The sequence below is a fragment of the Mobula hypostoma genome, chromosome 2 (assembly GCF_963921235.1).
Source record: "Mobula hypostoma chromosome 2, sMobHyp1.1, whole genome shotgun sequence".
NCBI classification, from domain to species: Eukaryota; Metazoa; Chordata; class Chondrichthyes; order Myliobatiformes; family Myliobatidae; genus Mobula; species Mobula hypostoma.
The window spans coordinates 247100838-247126385 of record NC_086098.1 but is presented as its reverse complement, the minus strand read 5'-3'; the positions used below and the strand labels follow the sequence as shown (position 1 = coordinate 247126385).

General features: G+C 45.0%; 1 protein-coding gene across 1 annotated transcript in view; it reads left to right on the top strand.

Annotated features, from left to right (window-relative positions):
- setdb1b (SET domain bifurcated histone lysine methyltransferase 1b) overlaps window positions 1–25548 on the top strand; it is a 91274-nt gene that overhangs the window by 9248 nt on the left and 56478 nt on the right. Inside the window, exons 2-7 of the mRNA XM_063041926.1 lie at window positions 8928–9145; window positions 10932–11107; window positions 13249–13331; window positions 14708–14831; window positions 16511–16777; window positions 19068–19269. Of these exons, the coding sequence (XP_062897996.1) occupies window positions 8943–9145; window positions 10932–11107; window positions 13249–13331; window positions 14708–14831; window positions 16511–16777; window positions 19068–19269 (1055 nt within the window). The 5' untranslated portion in view covers window positions 8928–8942. The remainder of the gene's footprint in view (window positions 1–8927; window positions 9146–10931; window positions 11108–13248; window positions 13332–14707; window positions 14832–16510; window positions 16778–19067; window positions 19270–25548) is intronic.

Here is a 25548-nt window from a genome sequence, read left to right as displayed (position 1 = left end):
AGCAGATATGATGGTGGCTTTCAAGAGTACATGAATATTACAGGAATGCAGGGATATGGATCATGTGCAGGAGGAAGGGATTAGTTTCATTTGGCATCATGGTCTTGTTCCTGAGCTGTACTGTACTTTGTTCTATGAAGCCATCAGGCCCAACTATCCAGACCCAGCACTTCCTATAATGTAAAAGACTAAGTTTGTTGAGTAGGTTGTTTATTATTTCAAGTAGGCCCCATTCAGTGAGTCATAGCTCCATTTCACGCCAATAGACACTCCAGTTCAGGTTTAATTCCAACTGCCAGCCACTGTGGAGCTGATTTTACCCCAGCTCTCCTTCTCAAGCAATGCACAACCCTGCTGGATGAGCTTCAGCAGGTTCAGCAGCGTCAACCCCAACTTCCTTCCTTTCCCCCACAGATGCTGTTCAACCCGCCGGGCCCCTCCAGCAGATCCCAGCCCCTGCAGTCTCTTGTGTCTCCCTTGAGCTCTTGTTCAAAGTGTGGGGTTCAGAAGCAACGCTGTTTAAATTTGGCACCAAAACGCTTCTCAAATCTCAAATGTTCCTATTAGTGAATTGTTGAAATTATCAGTAAATGTACAGTTTAGCTGCAAAACCTATACTTATTGAAAATACACTCAGTGGCTACTTTATTAGGTATGCTTGTTAATGCAGATATCTAATCAGCCAATCACATGGCAGCAACTCAATGTATGAAAGGTCAGGAGGTTCAGACCAAACATTAGAATGGGGAAGAAATGAGATCTAAACGAATTTGACCATTGATTATTGGTGCCAGATGGGGTGATTTGAGTATCTCAGAAACTGCTGATCTCCTAGGATCTTCATGTGCAACATACATTAGAATTTAGAGAGAATAGTATGAAAAACAGAAAAAAGTCAAGTGGTGGTAGTTCTGTGGATGAATCACCTTGTTAATGAGAGAGGTCAAAGGAGAACGGCCAGACTGGTTCAAGTTTAAAGGAAGGTGACAGTAACTCAAATAACCACATGTTACAACAGTGGTGTGCAGAAGAGCATCTCTGAACCCAGAACATGTCAAACCTTGAAATGGATAGGATACAACAGCAGAAGACCACAGACATACACTCAGTGGTCACTTTATTTGGACAGGAAATAATCTTCGCCCTGGAGCATTAAATTTTGTTTCTCTTATCACTGATGCAGCTTGACCTGCTGAGTATTTCCAGCTCTCTCTCTTTATATTTTCCATTTATTCTCATTCCCATCTTTTATGCCTTTAATTTAAAACAAAGATTTAAAGTTGCTGATTTTTTTTTTAACTGATGTATAATCTACCCAGTATGAGACTTTGTCACAATGGAGAACATTCCTCAGAGTGTGCCTGTTCTTTTTGATGACCTGCTGTTTAGGATGGCATGGTCGGTGGAGCTGTTTCCTCACAAGCACAGTGACTTGGGCTCTCGCCTGACCTCCCATGCTGTCCGTGTGGAGTTTGCATGTTCCAGAGTAGTAGAGATGTTCAGCACAGTGACAAACTCCTTGACCCATGTTGACCTTTTTGTACTCGTCCTCTTTGTCTGTACTCGTTCCAAGTTGTTCTACGTCTTGTACATGTGTCTACTAATCCATGAGTCCACTGGAGGCCCTAGAAATGGCTCGTCCTGGGGTTAGAAGACTGTATATCTACATAGGTGGGTGAGAGAGAAGAAGGACTGGAGCTTGTTTTGCTGTTATTGCTTGGTATGTTCTGTTTTGTGTTGTTCCAGTGAGCATCGTGGGTATGCTAGTTGATGCTGGAATCTGTGGCAACACTTGCAGACTGTCCTCAGCATATCTCTGGGTGTATTGATTGTTAATGCAAATAACACATCTCACTATCTTTTGATGTACATGTGATAGATAAATCTGGATCTGTACGTAAGTGCCGGTCTAAATGTATCTTAAGTGTGGTGATAGTATCTCCCTACACTACCTCCTCTGATAGTACAGTGTATGCTAGACATTGTGAGCATATGTGCATGTATGTAATGTCCTTCCAAAACTCCTTCCTCTTAATGAGTCCATGAACCTTACCTCACTATTCCTCTTTTGAATGTTCCTTTGTAACTTCAGTGAATTTTATGTATTGCACTACTGCAATACATTTCTACATATTGGTACCAATGACCTAGGAAGGAAAAGCAATGAGATGCTGTAAAGAGAATTTAGAGAGCTAGATAGAAAGCTGAGAAGCAGGGCCTCCCAGATAGTAATTACTGGATTGCTGCCTGTGCCACATGCCAGTGAGGGTAGAAACAGGTTGATTTGGCAGATAAAGGCGTGGCTGAGAAGCTGGTGCAGGGGGCAGGGCTTCAGGTTCTTGGATAAGTCAGACTGTCAGGAAGGGCAGGCAGGTGATGGGACTTAGTTGCAGCCAACAGACTGAGTATCAAATCCTCAGGGATGCAGTCAGGAAGGATAGTAAATATGGTACTGAAGGTGTTGTATCTAAACGCACGTAGTATAAGAAATAAGGTGGATGATCTTTTTGCAATATTACAGTTTGCCAGATATGATGTTGTGGCCATCACTGAATCGTGGATGAAGGATGGTTGTAGTTAGGAGCTGAATGTCCAAGATTACACGTATTGGAGGGATAGGAAGGTAGGCAGAGGGGGTGGCGTGGCTCTACTGGTAAAGAATGGTATTAAATCAGTAGAAAGGTGTGACATGGGATCGAAAGATGTTGAATCCTTGTGGGTTGAGTTAAGAAACTGCAATGGTTAAAGGACATAGATGGCAGTTATGTACAGGCCTCCCAACAGTGGCTGGGAGGTGGACCACAGGTTACAACAGGAAATAAAAAAGGTAAGTCAAAGGGGCAATGTTATAGTAGTCATGGGAGATTTAAACATGCAGGTCGATTGGGAAATCAGGTTGGTAATAGATCTCGAGAGTGAGTTTGTTGAATGCCTAAGAGATAGCTTTTTAGGGCAGTTCGTCGTTGAGCCTTCTTGGGGATCAGCTATACTGGATTGGGGTGTTATGTAATGAACCGGAGGCAATTAGGGAGCTTTAAGGTAAAAGAACCCTTAGGAACCAGTGATCACAAGATGATTGTGTTCAGCTTGAAATTTGATAGGGAGAGAGTAAAGTCTGATGTAGCAGTATTTCAGTGGAGTAAGGGAAATTACAGTGGTATGAGAGAGGAGTTGGCAAAAGTAAATTGGAAGGAGCTGCTGGCAGAGCTGCAATGGTGAGCGTTTCTGGGAAAAAATGAGGAAGGTGCAGGACATGCGTAGTCCAAAAATGAAGAAATACTCAAATGGTAAAATAGTACAACCGTGGCTGACAAGGGAATTCAAAGCTATTGTAAAAGCAAAAGAAATGGCATGCAACAAAGCAAAAACTAGTGGGAAGGTAGAGGATTGGGAAGTTTTTAAAAACCTACAGAGAGCAACTAAAAAGTTCATTAGGAGGGAAAAGATGAAATATGAGAGCAAGCTGGCAAATAATATCAGAGAGGATAGTAAAAAATTTTTTCAAGTATGTTAAAAATAAAAGAAAATAAGAGTGGATATAGGACCGCTACAAAATGGAGCAGGAGAAATAATAATGGAGGACAATACTGTGGAAGACCCTAGCGGTATGCCTGACGTAGTGTGTGAAGGAAGAGAAGTGGGTGCGGTTACTGTTACAAGAGAGAAGGTGCTCAAAAAGCTGAAAGACCTAAAGGTACATAAGTCACCCAGACCAGAGGAACTGCACCCTAGGGTTATGAAAGAGGTAGCATTTAGAGATTATGGAGGCATTGGAAATGATCTTTCAAAAATCATTGGACTCTGGCATGATGTTCCACTCTTTAAGAAAGGAAGAAGGCAGCAGAAAGGAAATTATAGACCAGTTAGCCTGACCTCAGTGGTTGGGCAAATGTTAAGGATGAGGTGATGGAATACTTGATGACGTAGGACAAGATAGTACAAAGTCAGCATAGATTCCTTCGGGGAAAATCCTGCCTGACAAACCTGTTGGAATTCCTTGAGGAGATTGCAAGTAGGTTAGATAAAGGGGATGCATATTTGGATTTTCAGAAGGCCTTTGACAAGGTACCACACAGTACCCATGGTACTAACATGGTTAGAGTATTGGCTGATTGGTAGGAGGCAGTGAGTGGGAATAAAAGGATCCTTTTCTGGTTGGCTGCCAGTGACTAGTGGTGTTCTGCAGGGCTCGGTGTTGGGACCACTTCTTTTTATGCTGTATAGAAATGATTTAGATGGAATAGGTGGCTTTGTTGCCAAGTTTGCAGATTATATGAAGATTAGTGGAGGAGCAGGTAGTGTTGAGGAAACAGGTAGGATGCAGAAGGACTTAGACAGATTAGGAAAATGGGTAAGAAAGTGGCAAATGAAATACAATGTTGGAAAATGCATGGTCATGCACTTTGGTAGTAGAAGTAAATGTGCAGACTATTTTCTAAACTGGGAGAAAATCCAGGAATCTGAGATGCAGAGGGACTTGGGAGTCCTTGTGCAGAACACCCTGAAGGTTAACTTGCAGGTAGAATTGTTTGTGAGGAAGGCAAATGCCATGTTAACATTCATTTCAAGAGGTCTAGAATACAAGAGTAAGGATGTGATGCTGAGACTTTATAAGGCACTGGTGAGGCCTCATCTTGAATATTGTGAACGGTTTTGGGCCCCTCATCTTAGAAAAGATGTGCTGGCATTGGAGAGGGTTCAGAGGAGGTTCACAAGGATGATTCCAGGAATGAAATGGTTATCATACAAGGAACGTTTGATGGCTCTGGGTCTGTACTCGCTGAAATTCAGAAGGATGTGGGGGGGGGATCTCATTGAATTCATTCATTTGAATGTTGAAAGGCCTAGACTGAGTAGATGTGGAAAGGATGTTTCCCACGGCGGGAAAGTCTAGGACAAGAGGGCAGAGCCTCAGGATAGAGGGGCACCCTTTCAAAACAGAGATGCGGAGAAATTTCTTTAGCCAAAGGGTGGTGAATTTATGAAATTTGTTGTCACATGCAGCTGTGGAGGCCAGGTCGTTGGGTGCATTTAGGGCAGAGATTGATTGGTTCTTGATTGGACATGACGTCAGAGGTTACTGGGAGAAGGCCGGGAACTAGGGTTACATAAGAACATAAAAAATAGGAGCAGGAGTAGGCTATCTGGACCATTGAGCCTGCCCCGCCATGCAGTAAGATTATGGCTGATCTGTCTGTAAATTCAGCTCCATCTACCTGCCTTTTCCCCATAACCCTTAATACCCTTAATTCCCTTACTATGTAAAAGCTATCTAACTGTACCTTAAATATACTTAGTGAAGAAGCCTAAACTGCTTCCCTGGGCAGAAAATTCCACAGATTCACCACTCTCTGGGAAAAACAGTTTCTCCTCATCTCCGTCCTAAATCTTCTCCCCTGAATCTTGAGGCAATGTCCCCTAGTTCTAGTAGGGGTTGAGGAGGAGATAAGAAAAGAAAGGATCAGCCATGATTGAATGGTGGAGCAGACTCGATGGGCCAGATGGCCAAATTCTGTTCCTATGTCTTATGGTCTTATAAAACAACACATTTCATGATGCCAATTCTGTGGCCACTTTATTAAGTACAGAATTGGAACCTGGTGGTGTTCTCCCATCCACTTCAAGATTTGATGTGTCATAAGTTCAGAGTTGCACTTCTGCACACCACTGTTGTAACGTGTGGTTATTGAGTTAATGTCGCCTTCCTGTCAGCTTGAACCAGTCTGGTAACTCTCCTCTGACTTCTCTCAATGAGAAGCCATTTTCCCCCACAGAACTGCCGTTCACTGGATGTTGTTTTGTTTTTTTCACCACTCTCTGTAAACTGTAGAAACTGTTTTGTGTGAAAATCCCAGGAGACCTGCAGTTTCTGAGATACTCAAACTACCCTGTCTGGCACCAACAGTCATTCAACACAGTCAAAGTCACTTAGATCACATTTTTTTTCCCCCATTCTGATGTTCGGTCTGAATAACTGAACCTCTTGACCATATCTGCATACTTTTATGCATTGAGTTGCTGCCACATGATTAATTAGATAATTTGCATTCATGAGCAGGGGTACAGGTGTACCTAATAAAGTGGCCACTGAGTGCATATCAGTGGTAATAAAGCAGATTCTGATTGTTATGCACTTCCATGTGAATGTGTGGGATCACTCTGGTTTCCAACCACATCCCAAAGACGTGCAGGTCAGAAGGTTCATTTGGCTCTGTGGATTGTCCCCAGGGTATGTAAAAGTTTGGATATGGGTGAGATTTGAAGAGAATGTGGGGATAATATAAAATAGGATTAGTGTGGGATCAGTGTAAGTGGGTGGCTGATGGTTGGCACTGACACAGCAAGCCGAAGGTCCCTGTAACTTTCAACAAAATTTTCGTCCTGCTATTGTGCTTTAGAAATGGTCCAGTCACACAATGAAAAAGCCTTTTCCAAAACACTGGGTGCAAATCAGATAGAGCTGTGAGTGAGTGCAAACTCTTAAAAATGCCTTGGTTGATATATGTGGCCAAGTAAGATTTTACAGACCAAAAACTACTTATTCTTTTTCCCCCTTCCTGTCTCTCTTCTCAGTAAAATCTGACTTTGTAGTGGCTCAACCAGGTGTGGGGTCAGAGGGCAGTCAGTACCTGTGGAGCTGCAAGGTCAAAGATCAAAGTAAACTTATTGTCAAAGTATGTATATGTCACCATATGTTACCTTGAGATTAATTTTACTGGAAAATAAAGTAATACAGTAGAATTTATGGAAAAATATAGTAGTAGTGCGATCACTCGAGTTGAGTATGATGTTCTCCTAGGGATTGTCTATTCATTAGTGGGTCTTCAGGTGGCCGTAGAACACAATCCCGCCCCTTCACCACTTGATAATTGCCTCATGACTTAATCCGAGGTGTCAAGGTGAATTCCCTTAATCGAGAACGCCTGTGCATGACTTTGTTTAATGTGCGGACGTTGATGTGTAGGTAGCCAGTCTGTGACAGACTGGGGTCAGAGTCCGGTGGCATGGAGTCCAAGATGACTGGGGACTTTCCACTGCTGCGGGCTTCCTTCACCTTCACTGCCGTTGTGCTGTGTGTTATCATCTTCAAGCTCCACCACTGAGATCTTTTGGTTGGACCACTCTTTATCTGGAACGTCCCCCCTCACCATATCTCCATGGGTGACCCTTCCAGGAGCTAAGCATCGGGTGATATCACTCTCAGGAACTCCACCATGACAAGGTGATGATACTCAGAGAAGATGAAAAACTATACGTAAACAAAGACTGAGAAACAACTGGTATGCAAAGAAGATAGTTGGTGCAAATAAAAAGCAATAAATAATGCTGAGAACATGAGTTGTTGAGTCCTTGAAAGGTGAGTCTGTAGATTGTTGAATTAGTTCAGAGTTGAGGTGAACGAAGCTATCCATGCTGGTTCAGATTCCTGATGATTTTAGGGTTATAACTGTACCTAAACCTTGTAGTGTTGGACCTAAATCTCCGTCCCGATGGTAGTAGTGAGAAGAGAGCCTGGATGGTGGGGCTTCTTGAAGGTGGGTGCTGCTTTCTAGTGGCAGTGTTCCTTGTAGATGTGCTCAAAGGTGGGGAGGGCTTTGCCTGTAATGGACTGGGCTCTATATACCACCTTCGGTAGCATTTTACATTCTTGAGCATTGGTGTTTCCGAACCAGGCCGCGATGCAACCATTCTCCACTGTACATACACTGATCATCAGAGTTTTAGATGACATGTGGAATCTGTGTAAACTTCTAAGAAAGTAGAGCCTTTCCTGGTGATCCGTTCACATTGGGGGAGGGTGCGCCTGCAGTCAGTTGTGATTCTCGTAAAGATGTTGAATTGGGATAGTAGTAGGCCACTCAGCCCCTCGACCGTGCTCTGCCATTTTGTAATCCTGCCTGCCCCGCTGGTTCCCTGCTGCAACACACAAATGCTGGAGGAACTCAGCGGGTCAGGCAGCCTCTGTGGAGGGAAAGGGACTCCAGCCTCCTTTGCATTTCATAATATGGTGATCAGAGCTGCATTCCGTATTTCAGATATTGTCTCACCAACGCGTTATACAGCTGTTAACGTGACATCTTGGTACATATGGCGATAAGCCAATTCCAATTTACCAATGCCTCTACTTGCTCAGATGGAAGTAGAGGCATTGGCATATCCCCGTTGACCTGCACCAATTTTTTATTGATGCATCACAAAAAGCATAATGGCTCGGTACAGCAGCTGCGCTGCCTGTGACCACAAGGAGCTGTAGGATGTTGTGGACGCAGCTCAGTACATCACGAAAACCAGTCTTCCCTCTTTGGACTCTGCCTACATTTCCAGCTGCCTCAGTAAAGCAGCCAGGATAATCAAGGACCCCTCCCACCCCAGACACTCTCTCTTCTCCCCTTTCCTATCAGGCAGAAGATACTGAAAGCAAGTACCACTGGGCCCAAGGGCAGCTTCTATCCCACTGTTATCAGCCTACTGAATGGTTTCCTATGGACCTTTGCCCTCACGACCTACCTCGTTATGATCTTGCACCTTATTGTCTGCCTGCACTGCACTTTCTAAGTAATTGTTTATTCTGCAATCTGTTATTGTTTTGCATTGTTTGACTTCATTGTAATGATTTGTAGGAATAGCATGAGAGACGAGCTTCACTGTACCTGTGACAATAATAAACCAATTCAGTTTAGTTAACCTACTGACATGCATGTCTTTGAGGTGAGGGGTGGAATGATTGCACAGAGGATACCTTTGCTGTCATGGGGGGGGAATATGCAAACTCCATACGCAGACTGTGGCAGGGGTTGGGATCAAATACGGGTTTCTGGGGTGCTGGACGGTGGCCTGTCAGCACATGCCACTGTGGGTTTCCAGTGTGGACCATGCAGAGCATAGGGTAGCCCAAGTCTCACTGCACTACATGCTTGTGTTTGCAGGAGGAACTGCTGTTGATGGCGTCCATGGACACCATGGACCTTGCGGTGGAGGAGCTGGGCATTTCGATGGAAGAGATCCGGGAGTGGATCGACAAGGAGCTGGAGAAGGTGGACTTTCTCAAGCAGCGCAAGGCTGCGCTCCGGGAGCTGGAGAGCTGGGTGGAGAAGAAGGAAGCCGAGGTGGCCCGTGTAGATGGACTGTTCGAGGATGCGTCCCGGTAATTCACCCTCGCCCGCGTTTCCCGTCCTCCCTGATGCTTAGTCACAGAGTCAGTGGGTGGGCGCTTTGGCGCATCTCATTCATTCCAAACGCCATGCCCATCTATGCTATTCCCATTTGCCCGCTTTGCACTTACCCCCTACTCTCCTATCCAAGTACCTATCCAATGCCTCTTTGGCACGTTGTAGCATTCCTTTTACCCACCACCCTCTGTGTGACCTTCACATGTCTCCCCTCTCATCATAAGCCTGTGCTCTTGAAAAAATCTGTGGCCATCCACCCTATCTGGGCCCCGCATGGTTTTACAATCCTCTAGAATGCCACCCCTCAAGCCTCCTACAATCTGCCGAGTGGCTTGAGTTTCACATACAGGGCTGTGCGTGTATATGGAACAAACCGCCAGGAGAAGTGTTGCAGGCAGACACAGTAGTGATGCTTAACAAGTATCTTGATAGATACACAGCCTAGCAGGGATTGGAGGGACACAGACAATGTACAGGCAGCTCTGTAGTTTAAACTGGCATCATGTTCAATACATACATGGGCCAAAGGGCCTTTTCCTGTACTATACTGTTCAGTGTTCTAGCAATGTCTCCTCTCATTCTTCCAAACTCCTGAGCCAATTGAACTTAGAGCCAATTGAACTTAGAAAGTTTGAAGAAGATATGTGGGACAATTTTTTTTCACACTGGAATGTGCTGCTAGGGTCGGTGGTGGAAGCTGATATGGCGGGGGGGCGGGTTTAAAAAACATTTCGACAGACACAAACTGGCAGGGAATGGGGAAATGAACCATCTACAGGAAGCTGTGTGATTTAAACCGGTATTCTGTTTTGGCACAGACATGCGTGCTCTACTGTTCTGTGTTCTAGATCCCCTCTTGTTCTGCTAAACTCCTGCCTAGGAATCAGTCCAACAAAGCTGTTAGCTGTCAGTGACAAAGATGGGCAGAGCTTTATGTATCCCCAGTAGAGTTTTTTTTAAAGCAAAAGTCGTTTTTAAAAATTGGAAAAAAAAAACCCAGGAGTACAAGAACCTTTCAGGACCCACACCATCAGGTTCAGGAACAGTTATCACCCTTCAACCATCAGACTCTCAAACTGGCACAAGTAACTTCACTCACCCCAACACTAAACTGGTCCCTTACAAGGATTCTACACCCATGTTCTCAGTTTTCTCTGTCTCCTCTTCTTTTGCACATTGGCTGTTCTTGTCCTTGTTTGTGTGTAGTTTTTCATTGATTCTGCTGTACGTGTTTATCGTCTTGTAAATGGCTGCAAGAAAATGAAACTCAAATTTACTTTTTGCTACAACAAAAAAAAATTAACCACAAAAAGGAACAACAATAATATTAGAATATTCCACGCCTAAGCCAGGATGCCATTTATCTCCTGCAGGGCCTGCTGGTTCCAGAACACCTCCTAGGTGCTCATGGGCACTATCTGGTCTTTCTCTGGGTTATCTGAGCACAGACATACCCCCGGAAGACTGCCAGGTAGTTAGCTCAGGTGGAGCCCTCTGCTACTAGCTCTCAAGATCCAAATGAAATAACTTGGCCAACTCCCAAAAGCAAGTTTACTAGGACCTGCCTGGCCTCCCCACCCCACCATCTCCCCACAGTCGGATTGTGTATGATGGGAAAGCTATAGGGAGGGTGTGGGTGAAGGGGGGTGGATCTTGCCCTACTCTGGAGGCATCCCTGACAGCGGTTGGGTGGGGCCAGGTGTGTGACCTGAGCCGTGGGCTGACGCCGGTTCTGTTTTTACCCCCACTGCCCTCATGCAGGTCGGTGGAAGTGTGCGAGTCGATGGTAAAGGACCTGTACAGTGATCTGGGGCTGAAGTACGAGGAGGCTGACCAGGAGGAGGCGGACCCGAAAAGCACCACCAAGCCGTCGGAAGTGATCGAGATCTTGGACGATGATGACGACGACGATGATGACGTGATGGCCGTTGAAACTAGTGAGAAACCCAGTGAACTGGCCCCTTGTTTCTCCCGCTGCCCCTTCCCTGTCGTCATCACATCCCAAGACCATAGGAATGGACAAGGCATCTCCAGCCCTCTGAAGCTTCTCATTCCCACCCTGCACACCCCCCCCCAAGAAATTTTAGCCAAGCAGCAGGGCGACTGGCTCATTAGTCCATGGAGCTTCTGTTCCAGTCACAACTTGGCAGAGGCAGGTCATCTCCTGCCTGGTTTGCTGCTGGGCTTGGCCAGGGTGTCTATTCACACGTCCAGCAGCAGGGAGTGGAGGGTTCTGTCTGAGCAGATTATCCATCTGTCCCATTCCTCCCTCCAGTTCCCTTCCCCACCTCCTTCCCTTTATTCCATGACTCACTAGCCGATCTTATCATCAGATTCTTTCCTCTAAAGCCCTTTGCCCCCCCTCGCTTCCATCCCCAGCTCCCTCCCAAGCTTTGCCGAGCTACCATACCTTGTTTGGTTGTTTACTCTGATTTCCTGTCTCTTGTAAAACACTATATATTACTCTCGTTTCTGTGATCATAGCTTCATGGTGCTCTGTAAAGGGATATAGCAAAGTAGATGTTTCCACTAGCTGGAGAGTCATAAACAAGGGGAGATGGCTACAAAATAACGGCCATTTGTTTAAAACCGCAAAATCTTATTCGATGTATGACCATAAGATATTCGGCCAGCAGAATTGGGGCTATTCGACCCATCATTCTGTTCTACCATTCAAATGTGGTTGATTTTTCTATTTTTTTTCTCAACCTCATTTTATTGCCGCCTTCCTGTAACCCTTAACCCCCTTACCAAGAAGATGGGGAATCTGTGGAATTCATTGCCACAGACTGCTGTGCAAGCCAGGTTGTTTGGTATATTTAAAGCAGAGTTAGATAGGTTCTTGACTAGTAAGGGTGTGAAAGATTATGGGGAGAAGGCAGGAGAATGGGTTTAGGGGGATACTAGATCAGCCATGAAGAAAAGATCTAGATCTGGGCCGAGAAGATTCAACGGGACAAATGCCTAATCCTGCTCCTGTGCCTTACATGTCAATCAAGAATCTGTGAAACTCTGCCTTTGAATGCATTTGGACTCCATAGCCATCCATGGCAACAAATTCGACAGATTCACCAGCCCTGACTGAAGGAATTCCTCTTCTCGGGACTAAAAGGATGCCCCTTTATTTTAAGGCTGTCTCCTCAGGTTCTATGATGGAAACATCATCCTCACGTCCTTTATATCCAGGCCTTCAGTTTTCAGTAGGTTTCATCGAGGTCCCTCTGAACCTTCTGATCTGCTTTGAGTGCAGGCCCAGAGACATCAAACACTCCTCATACATTAAACTTTTCATTCCCAGGATCATTCTGGTGAACCTCCTCTGGACCTTGTCCGGGGCCAGCATATCCTTCCTTGGATGCGGGATACAAAATTCCTCAATTCCAAACGCAGTCTGACCAGTGCCGTACAAAACCTCAGCAGTATATCCCTGCTTTGATGTTCCAGTTCTCGCAAATTGAATGCTAATATTGCATTTAAGGTGGAGACAATTCCTTGATCTTTCTACATTTATTTGATTGACCTTCTCTTTCACTTTCTCTGGCCAGCGTCTGATGCCATATCCCCTTCCTCACCTTGGACCATGGATGCTGCAGGCTGGCTGGCTGACTGACTGACTGGACTTGGTCCAGAGTAGTCTGCTCCATATACTCTAGGATTCAAACGACTGCATATTGAAGGGCCGAGATAGAATAGCCATGCAGAAGATGTTTCCAATAGTGGAAGCGCCTAGGACCGGGGGCACAGCCTCAGAATAGAAGGACATCCTTTTAGAACAGAGATAAGGAGGAATTATTTTCAACCAGAGTGCGGTGAGTCTGTGGAATTCATTGCCACATAAGCCTATAGAGGCCAAGTCATTGGGTATATTTAATGCAGAGGATTATAGGTAATCAGTGAGGGCATGAAAGGTGACAGGAAAGCAGGAGAATGGGATTGAGAGGGAAAGTAAATCAATCGTGATTGAATGGCAGTGCTGGGCCGAATAGCCTAATTCTGCTCTTGTGTCATATGGCCTTAAACTGGTGGAGCTTGTGAAGCTTCGACAGAACTACTGATCTAACGCGTTCTTTCCCAACAGTTGAAATGGGGAAAGTTGCATCATCTTCATCCACCTCCATGACTATGTCGGCACTGAGCAAGATTACCCGAGAGCCGTCCTTGGTAAGATTACTGGACAACTGTGTTGCGAATGTGTAGTCTACGTGTGGCCCCTTGTGTGCAGGATGCTGTGTGGCCTATTTTACTCACTAACCAAGGGGCAAAGGACATTGGGCGGTTAACCTAATCATGGTGCCCCTGCTCCTTGTGATTTTTATAAATGACTTGGAATTTATAAAAGAGGAAGGGTGGGTTAGTAAATTTGCGAATGTCACAAAGGTCGGTGACATCATTGGCGGCACAGGCTTGTTGGGCTGGAAGCACCTGTTATGGTGCTGTGTCTCTAAACGAAGAGTGAGAACAAATAGTTTTATGGGCCATTCAGAAACGCAAAATCTAACGCTAAAGGACCCAAGATAAAGGTGAAAGGGAAACCGACTGGCCCCGGAATATTTTTTGCAATTTTGCTTGCCACACTGCGGGCAGGATGTGTTTAAGCAGAAGAGGCTACAGAAAAGATTTCTAAGGATGTTGCTGGGACTGGAGGGCTTGAGTTATGTAGTGTGACTAGCTTGGCTAGCACTGCTTTCCCTGGAGTGAAGGAGGCTGAGAGGTGACTTTAAAGGTTTATAAAATCATGAGAGGTATAGATAGGGTGGAGGTCACAGTCTTTTTCCCAGGGTAGGACGTTGAGGGCATAGATTTAAGGTATTTAGAAGGAACCCGGGGCAAATTTTTTTAAAGTTCAAAGTAAATTTATTATCAAAGTACATGTACATCACCATATAGAACCCTGAGATTCATTTTTTATGGGCATTCTCATTAAATCCATAATAGAGTTTTTCACTCAGAGGGTGGTGGGTATATGGAACAACCTGCCAGAGGAATTGATAGTGGTGCATTCAGTTACAATGTTTAACTGGCATTTGGCCAGGTACATGGATAGGAAAGGGTTTAAGAGTGACCTGGGCCAAATGAAGGCAATTGAGACTAGCTTAGGAATGGTCAGCATGGACGAGCTGGGCCGAAGGGGCTGTTTCCATTCTGTAACTGGTACAGTTCATGCCACTGCCGAGATCTACTATGATCCCGCCCACCCGGGCCTCACATTGGGCATAACTGAGTACACCTGGTCTAGAGTGGACCAGTGCTCCAAGAATTGTTTGGTAGTTTCTACCCACGCAGTTGTATCATTAGCATTGGGGCTGTACACAGGAATTACAGCCCCAACCATTTTTAAAAGGGGCATTCTTAAACTTTCATGTTAAACATGCAGATGCCTTACTGAGCCCCTGGTTATGTGGGGAGGCTCGGGATTTTGGGAGCTCTATCCTATACAGTCTCATATGAATTCAGCTGCTTTTTAAAAAATTATTCCTCTACCTTTGCACCTTCTCTCTTACCCCGCCCCCATCACTTGCCCACCACCTCCTCTCCAGCTGCGGGATGCCATGGCTGCCATGAGGAAGTCTGCCCGGGACGTGCAGAAGTTCGTGGAGGCCGTCTCCAGGAAGCCGACAGCAACCCCGTCGGGACTGCTGCGTGCTGTGACCACACAACCGGGTCAGTCTTATTGATTGGCATGTCAACGTCAAGCTTATTGTCACGACATGAACTGCAGGGGCTGTGGAAAACTTACTTGCAGCAGCAGAGGTGCAACATTCACAGGAAAATATAAATCAAACATAAGTTATGCAAAAAAAAGAACACAGAACAAAAAAAAAAGACAACTGTAGTGCAAACTGTTCATAGTGTTGCTAAATCATAGTGATTGGGGTTGTGCAGGTTAGTTTGAGAACCGAATGGTTGAAGGGAAGTATCTGTTCCTGACCCTGGTGGTGTGGGACTTCAGGCTTCTGTACCTCCTGCCTGATGGGAGCTGTGAGAAGATGGCCTGGCCCGGATGATGGGGATCTTTGATGATGGATGTTGCCTTCTTGAGGCAGTGGCTCCTGTAGATACGTCCGATGGTGGAGAGGGATGTGACTATAAGACATAGGATCTGTTCATTGATGCTTCACCATTCGATAATGGCTGATTTATTTTTCTTCTCGCAACTCTATTCTCTTGCCTTCTTCCCGTAACCTTGGGTGCTTTACAGATCAAAACCTATCGACCTCTGCTTTAAATACATCCAGTGACTTGGCCTCCATAGCTGTCTGTGGCAACAAATTCCAAAGATTCCCCATAGTTGTTACTTATGGCAATCACCCCTACCGGGATGTCGGTCACCAACAGTAGCTCACCAGAGTCCTCCATCCTGGACCAGTTCCCCCAGTTATCCCAGGTGTATCCCATCTTCTTCCTTTCCTGGGGATGAGGTCCCTGGAGCCTCTGCTGGTCTTGCTGTAGCACTGAGTTTTTGCCAGATGGGATTGCTAGCCCATGGCCAACCCTTCTCCTTTCGCAACCGACCATGTCAGAGTTTCACCATTCTCTCCCTGAAGAAATTCCTCTTCATCTCTGTTCCTCAAAGATGCCTTTGCATTCTGAGTCAAGGACTCTTCCACGAATGGAAACGTCCACTCCATTTAGGCGTTTCAGTGTTTGGTAGTTTTAATGAAATGCACCTTCATTCTTCTGGTGGCTGTGTCCTCTACTCTCTGCACATCACTGTGTCTATAGCACTTCACAACCAACAGAGTCCTTTTGATCAGTGGTTGCTGTTGTAAGAAACACAGTATCAAAGCTGCGAGTCTGAAGCAGCAAGGTAGTGTAGCAGTTAGTGCGGCAATAATACAGCTGGATGGAGTTTGGAATTCATTTCCAGTGTCATCCGTACATCCTCCCCGTGGAATGCATGGCTTTTCTCCCACAGTCCAAAGGCTTACCAGTAAGTAGGTTAATTGGTGACTGTAAATTGTCCGGAGATTAGGCTAGGTTTAATCAGGGTTGCTGGGCAGCATAGCTCAAAGGGCCGGAAGGGCCTGTTCTGTGTTGTATCTCAACTAAATAAATAAATCTGTTTTGGTGATACACCTGCCTTACTGTAGCAATTATAAATCTGGCTTGAGGTCTCTTGGCCAGTGCACAGGAAGATACAACAATGGGCTTAATTGTCATTGACATGGGCACCGATGTTGTAGAATCTGCAGCTGTTGCAACAGGGTCATAACCTTACCCATGAATGAGCATTGCCAGCCATCATCGCCTGCTCCTGCCCACACATGCAGCACTCTGTATTGTGCATTGGAGTTCGCGGAGTGGAACTGAGTTGAACAACCTCTCCCCCTTCCTTGTAGAGCCCGACAAGACCAGGCAACCTGGCTCCGCCTTCTCCATGCCCTCTTCGCCTACGAGCACCCTCTCCTCCACCTGCAGCACCCAGCCCCGGCCAGCACTGCCACCCAGCACGCCAGCCCCGCCAGGCAGCAGCCAGCAAGCCGTCACTGTGGTGGAGGACGATGAGGTGGTCAAAGATGGTGACCTGTACAAGGGCATGCGCATCCTGGGCAAGAAACGGACCAAAACATGGCACAAAGGGGCACTTATCGCCATCGTGGCAACAGGTGAGGGCGTGTTGAAACCAGGCAGGAGAATATAACGTAGAATATTACAGTGGAGACGCAAGCAACTGCGTATACTACTGTATCAGATTGAGTGTGAAATGTGGCAAGTGTGCATATGGCTGACTGATTATGTAGTGAATCAATTGGGCCTCCTACGTGCGAGAGGCACTCTCTCTTTTGGGCGCAGGCTTTCTAGTACACATGGGGTCCAGTTTGTAGCTCCCACGCTGTAAGTTGCCAAGTGTACCATTACTGACATCACTCAGTAAAAATGTTCAATTGTATCATTTCTTTATCATTCTTGCCCTGCAGGTACCTAACATGCTACAAGGCAGAGAGCATATTCTGCCTGAAGGTTGATGAACAGTGGATCTGTCTGGGAACCCTGTTCTTTGCGATCTTCATAAATGGACGAGGAAGTGGAAGGGTGGGTTAGTAAGTTTGCAGATGGCAGAAAGGTTGATGGAGTTGTGGACAGAGTGGAGGGTTGTTGTAAATCGCAATGGGACATTGACAGGATGCAGAGCTGGGCTGAAAGCGGCAGATGGAGTTCAACCCAGAAGAGTGATTAACTTTGGAGGCTTGAATTTGAAGGCAGAATACAGGGCTAATGACCTGATTCTTGGCAGTGTGGAGGAACAGGAGGATCTTGGAGTCCATATTCCTCGATTCTTCAAAGTTCCCAGGCAGTTTGATCGGTTGGTTCAGAAGGCGTATGGGGTGTTGGTCTTCATTAGTTGGGGGGATTGAGTTCAAGAGTCGAGAGGTAATGTTGTATCTTTATAAAACCCTGGTCAGACCACACCTGGAGTATTGTGTTCAGTTCTGGTTGCCTCATTATAGGAAGGATGTCAAAGCTTTAGAGAAAGTGCTGAAGAGGTTTACCAGGATAATGCCTGGATTTAAGAGCGTGACTTATACAGATAGGTTGAGCGAGCTAGGGCTTTTCCCTTTGGAGTGAAGGATGATGAGATGTGACTTGATAGAGGTATACAAGATGTTGGGAGGCATAGATCAAATGGAAAACCAGAGCCTTTTCCCTAGTGTACGAGATGGTATAATTTTAAGGTGACTGGAGGGAAAGTATAAGGGGGATATCGGAGGTAAGTTCTTTACACAGTGAGTGTGGGTGTGTTAAACGCCCTGTCAGGGGTGGTGGTCGAACTCGATACATTAGGACATTTATAAGAAACATGGATGATAGAAAATTGGTTTATGTAGGAGGGAAGGGTTAGATTGATCTCAGGGTTGGTTAGAAGTTGGTGCAACATTACAGGCTGAAGTTTTTTGTTACTGAGAGTGTTGGGTGCCTGGAATGTGCTGTCGGGGCTGGTGGTGGATAGAAGCATCTAAGAGGGTCTTAGGCACATGAATGTGCAAAGAATTGAGAGATATGGACATTGTACAGGCAGAAGAATTAGAATTTTAATCTCACTGGCTTATGTCATGAAATTTGTTGTTTTGTGGCAGCAGTACATTGCAATACATAATGAAAAAAACTAGAAATTAAAGTAAGAAATATATAATAAATAAGTAAGTAATGCAAAAAGAGAGCAAACAGTAAATAGTGGGATAGTGTTCATGGGTTTATTGTCCATTCAGGGATCTGATGACAGAGGGAAAAAGTTGTTCCTGAAACACTGAATGTGTGCCTTTGGGCTTTTGTACCTCGTTGATGGATGCACAGAGAAGAAGGCATGGTCTTGGTAATGGGGGGGGGAGGGAGGAGGGGTCTTTAACATGAATACCACCTCTCTGAGGCCTTTGTAAGATGTCTTCCATGCTGGCGAAGCTAGTGCCCATGATGGAGTTTTACTTTCTGCAGCTGTTTCTGATCTTGTGAGGTGACTCCTCCATACCGGACGGTGGTGCAACAAGTTAGAATCCTCTCTGTGGTACATCTGTAGAAATTTGCAAGTTGTTTTGTGATGTACAAAGTCTCTTCAAACTTCTTTGTAATTGCATTGATATATTGGGCCCAGGATAGATTGTCAGAGATGTCATTTGGTGCCATTAGTTTAATGGATTCGGCACTACGTCAGGAGTTGAAGGGTCAGGGTTCCTGTACTATACTGTTCCATTTTAATCAGCGGGTTAATTCCATGGGTTTAAGAAGCAGTGAGAGATGATGGAAAGGAAACAGGTACAGACTGAAAGGCCTGTTTCTGTGACGTTAATTCTGAGCGTATTCGCAAGGAAAGTTCATAGCAAAGTGGAGAAACTTTCAAAATAAAATAGAAGAGTTTTGGTGAGGATTTGGTCAACTGACCTATTTTTGTCTCCTGGCCAGGCAGCAACAATAAGTACAAGGTGAAGTTTGACAACAAGGGGAAGAGTCTACTGTCAGGTAACCACATCGCCTACGACTACCACCCGCAGGGCGACCGGTTGATGGTGGGGAGCAGGGTGGTCGCCAAGTACAAGGATGGTAATTCGGTCTGGCTGTACGCCGGCATTGTGGCCGAGACACCTAACATCAAGAACAAGTCCAGGTCAGTGCTCCAAGTCCATTCAGTGGCCGCACGCGGACAAGGGAGGGTGGTAGTCAGTTTTGTGGGAGCTGCGTTCCACGGGGTGAGCCGTGTACTTCGAGAGAGCTGGTGCTGGCCCCAGTCGCAACCTGCATCATGGTCGAGGAAATTCACCAATGCTTCTAATGCCTCAGGAAGCTAAAGAAATTTGGCACGTCCCCATCAACCTTTACCAATGTTTATCAATGTCCCATAGACAACATCCTATCTGGATGCATCACAGCTTGGTACAGCAGCAGCTCTGTATGTGACTGCAGGGGGTTGTGGACAAACTCAGCACATCATAGAAGCCAGCCTCCCCCCCCACACTTCTCTTTTTCAGTAAAGCAGCCTGCACTTTCTGCTCATCCACTCTATCCAGACATTTAAGTATGAGATTTCCCCTTTGTCCTTCAAAAGTCCAAACACAGGCATTGAACACTCCACATATATTGAGCCTTTCATTCTTGGAACCATTCCTGTGAACCTCTTGGACTCTCACCAAGGCCAGCATATCTGTCCTTGGATATGGGGCTCAAAGTTAAAGATGAAGATTAGCTTTGTTTGTCACACATCAAAATATACAGTGAAATGCATCGTTTGCATTGAATGACTTATGACTGATCAAATTTACTGGAGAGACACTGTGGCTGTGGATATCAAAGTCTTTATTTATCATGACAAACAGACATTCTGTTGGAGATCTTCTAAGCAGTGTCTCACAAACTCAAAAGTACATCATATTTTTATATCCTTAAGGTAAAAGGCAGCAGTAGGTGATTCAATACGATTTCAATAGTTACATTGTTTACTTCAATACTCTGGATTGACAAATGGTTCCTTTGAGGAAAAATATTTACAGTGGAAGCACATTGTATTTGATGATATACTTCTGAAGGTTCAAACACATTTGCTGAGGGAAACTAAATAGTACAGATATTCTAAAAAAATCTGACAATAGAGAGCTTGACACTCAACTATTGACAGAACCAAGAATTGTGTCAGCTTCCTTGAATTTGTTTACAATGGTGCACATTACTTAAACCTATAGTTTTGTGGATCAGTGCAAGCCAATGAACACAGCCCCATTGTCTTTTACATTTGGCTGATGCATAGATGTATGTCTCATGGTCATCATTTTGCAAGCCATATCTCTTAGTCTGTGGGACAGCCTGTGCTTTTAACTTCAATTTACTGCTTGCAGTTTACAATTTACATTAACTGAAGACTGGTTCTTGCTTGAATTAATATCTACTATATTCACATAACTCCAGAATACTCCTTAACAGACCAACACAGCCCACAAATGTCACCATACTTCTGGCACCAACATTGCAGGCGCTAAGATAGTGAGACAGTTGGCGCAATTACTCGGATCTTTGGAGTTTGGAGTTCAATTCTGGTGTCCCTTGTAAGAAAATTTGTATGTCCTTCCTGTGAAGTGGGTGGGTTTCCTCCGGGTGCTCTCGTTTCCTCCCATTGTCCAAAGACATGCCGGTTAGGAGGTTAATTGGTCATTGTCCTATAATTAGGCTAGGTTTAAATTGGTGGGTTGTTGTGTGGCATGGATCAGTGGGCCAGAAGGGCTTGCTCCAAACTATCTCTAAATAAATAAATATTTGGAATGTTTGAATCCAGATCACCTGGAGCAGAGGTGGCCAACCTTTTACATTCCATGCGTCAATTTTTTCACGCACGAGTTCAGATGCGCCATACAACTCTTGTATCCCCATTCAATTCTTATAAAAATGTTAATATAGACATATTTAGCATTTTTACATGATATATTGATTTAATATAAAAACATGATTACTTACCTTAATTTAACAAATATATTTTGTCTTCTTTTGATTTTTTCCTTTTTCTTAATTGCATATTCTTTCTGTAACTCAGACCCAAGCACTAGCTTCAGATTTCCTTCTATTTCAGTCTGATGTTGTGTTTTGTAGTGTCCATTAAGATCATGTCTTCTGTTATGTGAAAAAGTGTTTTTTCGCAAACAATGCACAACGGTTTTCCTGATGGACCCACTATAAATAAGAACTCATTTTCCCACTGTTCATTGAATTCACGCTTACTATTACTTTCTGCTTTTCTTTTGCTCATTTTCTTTTGCACTGTGATGGGTAACTGAATGCAAAAACAAGGCTTAATTTTTGAAAAAGTACAAAACGGTATATGTTCACAAAGGGTGAACAAAGCACAACTCCGCAGCGCACGAGTGTCAATTGTAAACTGACTGGCAAAAACTGGCGACGCACCACTGGTGCAGACGCCTGGCATCTCAGGATCAAATGTGTATTGAACAGTTACGGAATGACTGTAGAACAAAAGTCCTTCTTTCCTAATTTGACTCATTGAACATTTTTTAAAAATTGAAACAGATTAATGTGAAAGAAGGTAACATTCACCAAAAGATGTGCACGAAATAATCGCTGAAAATAATTGCTAAGTTTTAGATTTATTCTCAGTAAAACCCATTTCTATCTCTAAGCTACTTGAATTCCTGTTATAGTTTTTTTTTCTACAAATCGGTTTTTGGTTAATACTTTTTGTATGAGTAGGCTTACCTTTTATCATTATCACTGGGGTGCAATGTGCCACTTCTAATCATCTAATGCACCATAGGTTGGCCATCCCTGACCTGGAAGTAGCCCATGCAGTTACAAGGAGAACATACAAACTCCTTACAAAGGGTAACAGGAATTGAACCCTGATCTTGGTCACCGGTGCTGTCCCAGCATTACTCTAACTGCTATGCTACCATAGGGCACAGTCACAGAATACAAGGACTTCTCTTAAAAAAACAGAGTTGAAGAAGAATTTGTTTAGCTAGTGTGTGGAAGTCATTGGATATATTTAAACTGGATTTGATTAGTAAGAGTGTCAAAGATTACAGTTGAAGGCAGGAGAATGGGATTGAGAGGGAAAATAAATTGGCCACATTAGAATGGTGGAACAGATTAAATGGGCCAAATGGCCTAATTCTGCTCCTATGCCTTATTGTGCTGTGGGAGCTGGGGCTGCATAACAGGTTCCATTCAGGAGTTTGCTCGGGCTGTGTCAGTAGGGTGCAATGTGCACCACTGGACACTAGGGTGCAGCACTCTCCACTGTGTTATCAACATACACTGACATATGCATGAAGAATTCAGCCAGCTGCCTCCTCGGCTGTCTTGGGACCAACATGTTAGCATGGGTGCGGCAGTGCATGAGATCCTGGTAACTCTTGGAATCCTAGCAACCACCCCATGAGAAAACTTGCATTTTTAGAGTGCCTTTCTCATCCCCTTAGCATCCTCAGATGCTTCCACAACCAATGAGATGCCCTTGTTAAAATCCGTCGTCACTGCAGTGTTGGTCGCGCTGTTGCCTATTTGTGCACACCAACCTCCTGCAAGCTGTCGAGAGCAGCAGGTCCTCATCCGTTTTAATCTTGGGCTGCTGAAGTGTTAAATATTGTCTCCTACCCTTGAGAGAAGCCCTCTCTCCTTGTACCTCTCCCACTCCCATAATAGAGAATAGAGAGAGTACAGAGAAGATCTACTGGACTGCTACCTGGGTTTCATCTCCTAAGTTACAGAGAAAGGTTGAACAAGTTGGGTCTTTATTCTTTGGAACGTAGAAGGTTGAGGGGGGACTTGATAGAGGTATTTAAAATTATGAGGGGGATAGATAGAGTTGACGTGGATAGGCTTTTTCCATTGAGAGTGGGGGAGATTCAAACAAGAGGACATGAGTTGAGAGTTAAAGGGCAAAAGTTTAGGGGGTAACATGAGGGGGAACTTCTTTACTCAGAGAGTGGTAGCTGTGTGGAACGAACTTTCAGCAGAAGTGGTTGAGGCAGGTTTGATGTTGTCATTTAAATTTAAATTGGATAGCTATATGGACAGGAAAGGAATGGAGGGTTATGGGCTGATTGCAGGTCAGTGGGACTAGGTGAGAGTAAGAGTTCGGCACAGGCTAGAAGGGCCGAGATGGCCTGTTTCCGTGCTGTCATTGTTATATGGTTTGGGGTCAAAACTCTGGTCTTATGAAATGAATATTCCTACTGAAAGTATAATATCAATACTCTGGGGATTTATTCGATCCCTTTAGAAGTGGGAAAGCTTGAAAAATCCCAGTCCGAACGAAGGGTCTTGGCCTGAAATGTCGACTGTCCATTTTCCCCCTGCAGAGAGGTGCCTTCCTGACCCGCTGAGTCCCTCCAGCAGCTTGGGTGTTGCTCCAGATTCCAGCATCTGCGGTCCTTTGTATAACCTGAAGAATCTGATGTCACCCCCCCCCCCAACTCCCCCAGTCCACTCCTCCTTCACAATGGCTCAATTATAGAGCTGAGAGCTTTGTGTAAGCAGAATTGGCTGGAAGGCAGGGGGTGAAGGGGGCTCTGTTGCTTCTGTCCACGGGGTGGACCCATGTAGCATCTCTGCTAGCTTTGCCCTTGATCAAGCCATTCACTGCCCAGTGAGCTGGGTACAGAGGGCTCATTAACCTCCAGAGAGTGTTTTGTGGTTTATAACTTCAGCCAAAGGAGGGACTGCACTTTTCTCCCGAATGCGGCATAAAGATGACCACCCCCATCCTCTTCCTCTTGAACAACATGTTTATCATCCGCTTGGAGGAGGACAGGCAGCTTGACATTGCTCAGGCAGGGCCCAACGGCCTGACCCACCCAAGGTTTAATTTTCCACAACCGCTGGTCCCTTTGTGCTGCTTGTTTACATCAGGCTGGATCAGCTTGTACCTCCTTAGCAAGAGAGTTTTCCAGGGCAGGGGAGCTGTGAGCTGTGAGGCTTTGACGAGAGTATGTTGGGGTGGGATGACAGGTGGTCAGCATGGCTTCAATGAGCCGATGGGCTCTTCTCTAGGCTGTACAACTCTGTCTGAGATCTGTCAGCAGGAGGCCTCTGTCTGAGGACTTGATAAGAGCTTATTTTTTGATCACTGTACTCAACATAGAACAGAATGGTACAGGTACAGGCCCTTTGGCTCAACATGTCTGCGTCAACCATGATGTCAAATGAAGCTGAAACGCTTCTGCCTGCACACGATCCACATCCCTCCATTCCCTGCACATTCATGTGCCCCTTAAACACCACTATCATATCTCTTTCCATCACTTACCCTGGCAGCCCGTTCCAGGCACCCTCCATTCTCTGTATAAATAAAAATTCGCCTCCTAAATCTCCTTTTAAACTTCCCCCCTCCCCCTCATCTTAAACCTATGCCCTTCAGTATTTGACATTTCCACCCTAGGGAAAAGACTGTGACTATCTGTCTTATTTATTTATAAACTTCTGTCAGTTCAGTTCTCCTCTCAGCCTGCACAGCTCCAGAGAAAACAACTGGAGCGTGTTCAATCTCTCCTTATGGTTCATACCCTCTAATCCAAGTAGCATCTTCTGCACTCTCTCCAAAGCCCCCACATGCTTGTAATGGACCAACCAGAACTGCATACAATATTCCATTTTCTTTCCCTTTTTAAAACTCCCTAATCTCGGGAAAGAAAATGTATAGTTTTTAACTTAAAACAAAAAATTAAACAACACATTTGGCAGAGCTAGTGGGGAAAGGGTTCGAACTTGACCTCCAGCTTTGTTTGCGTGCATGCGTGTGTGTCCGCGTGCATCTGGAGTTTGCACATTCTCTCAGTGACCGGGTGTTCAGTGCGGGGTCAGTGGTTAATCGGCCGCTGTAGATCACTGTGAGGGATCGAGTCTAGGAGGAAGTTGAAGGGAACGTGGGAAGAAGAAGAATAAGTTGGCATTGTCTCAGAATCTGAATTAGGATTGGGTTTAATGAAACTGACATTTATGTCATGAAATTTGTTGTTTTGTGGCAGCTGTACATTGCAAGGCATAAATACTGTAAGTTATGATTAGAAATGTAAAATTAAATAAGTTGTACAAAAATAGTGAGGTAGCTCATGGGTTGGTTCATTGTGTGTTTAGAAATCTGATGGGAGGGGGAAGAAACCGTTCATAGAACACTGGGTGTGTGTCTCCAGGCTCCCGTACCTCCTCTCCCTGATGGTAGAAGAGTGCGTGTCCTGGGTGATGGAGGTCCTTAATGATGGATACCGCCTTTCTGAGGCATCGCGTTTTGAAGATGTCCTGAATGCTTCATCGTGCGGGGTTGATGTTGCAACACCACACAACCAGCTGACGGTATCTCAGTCCCGTACGCCTCCTCATCACCATCTGAGATTTTGCTAACGGCGATTGTAGGTGGCGTTTGAGCTGTGCCTAGCCACATAGTGGT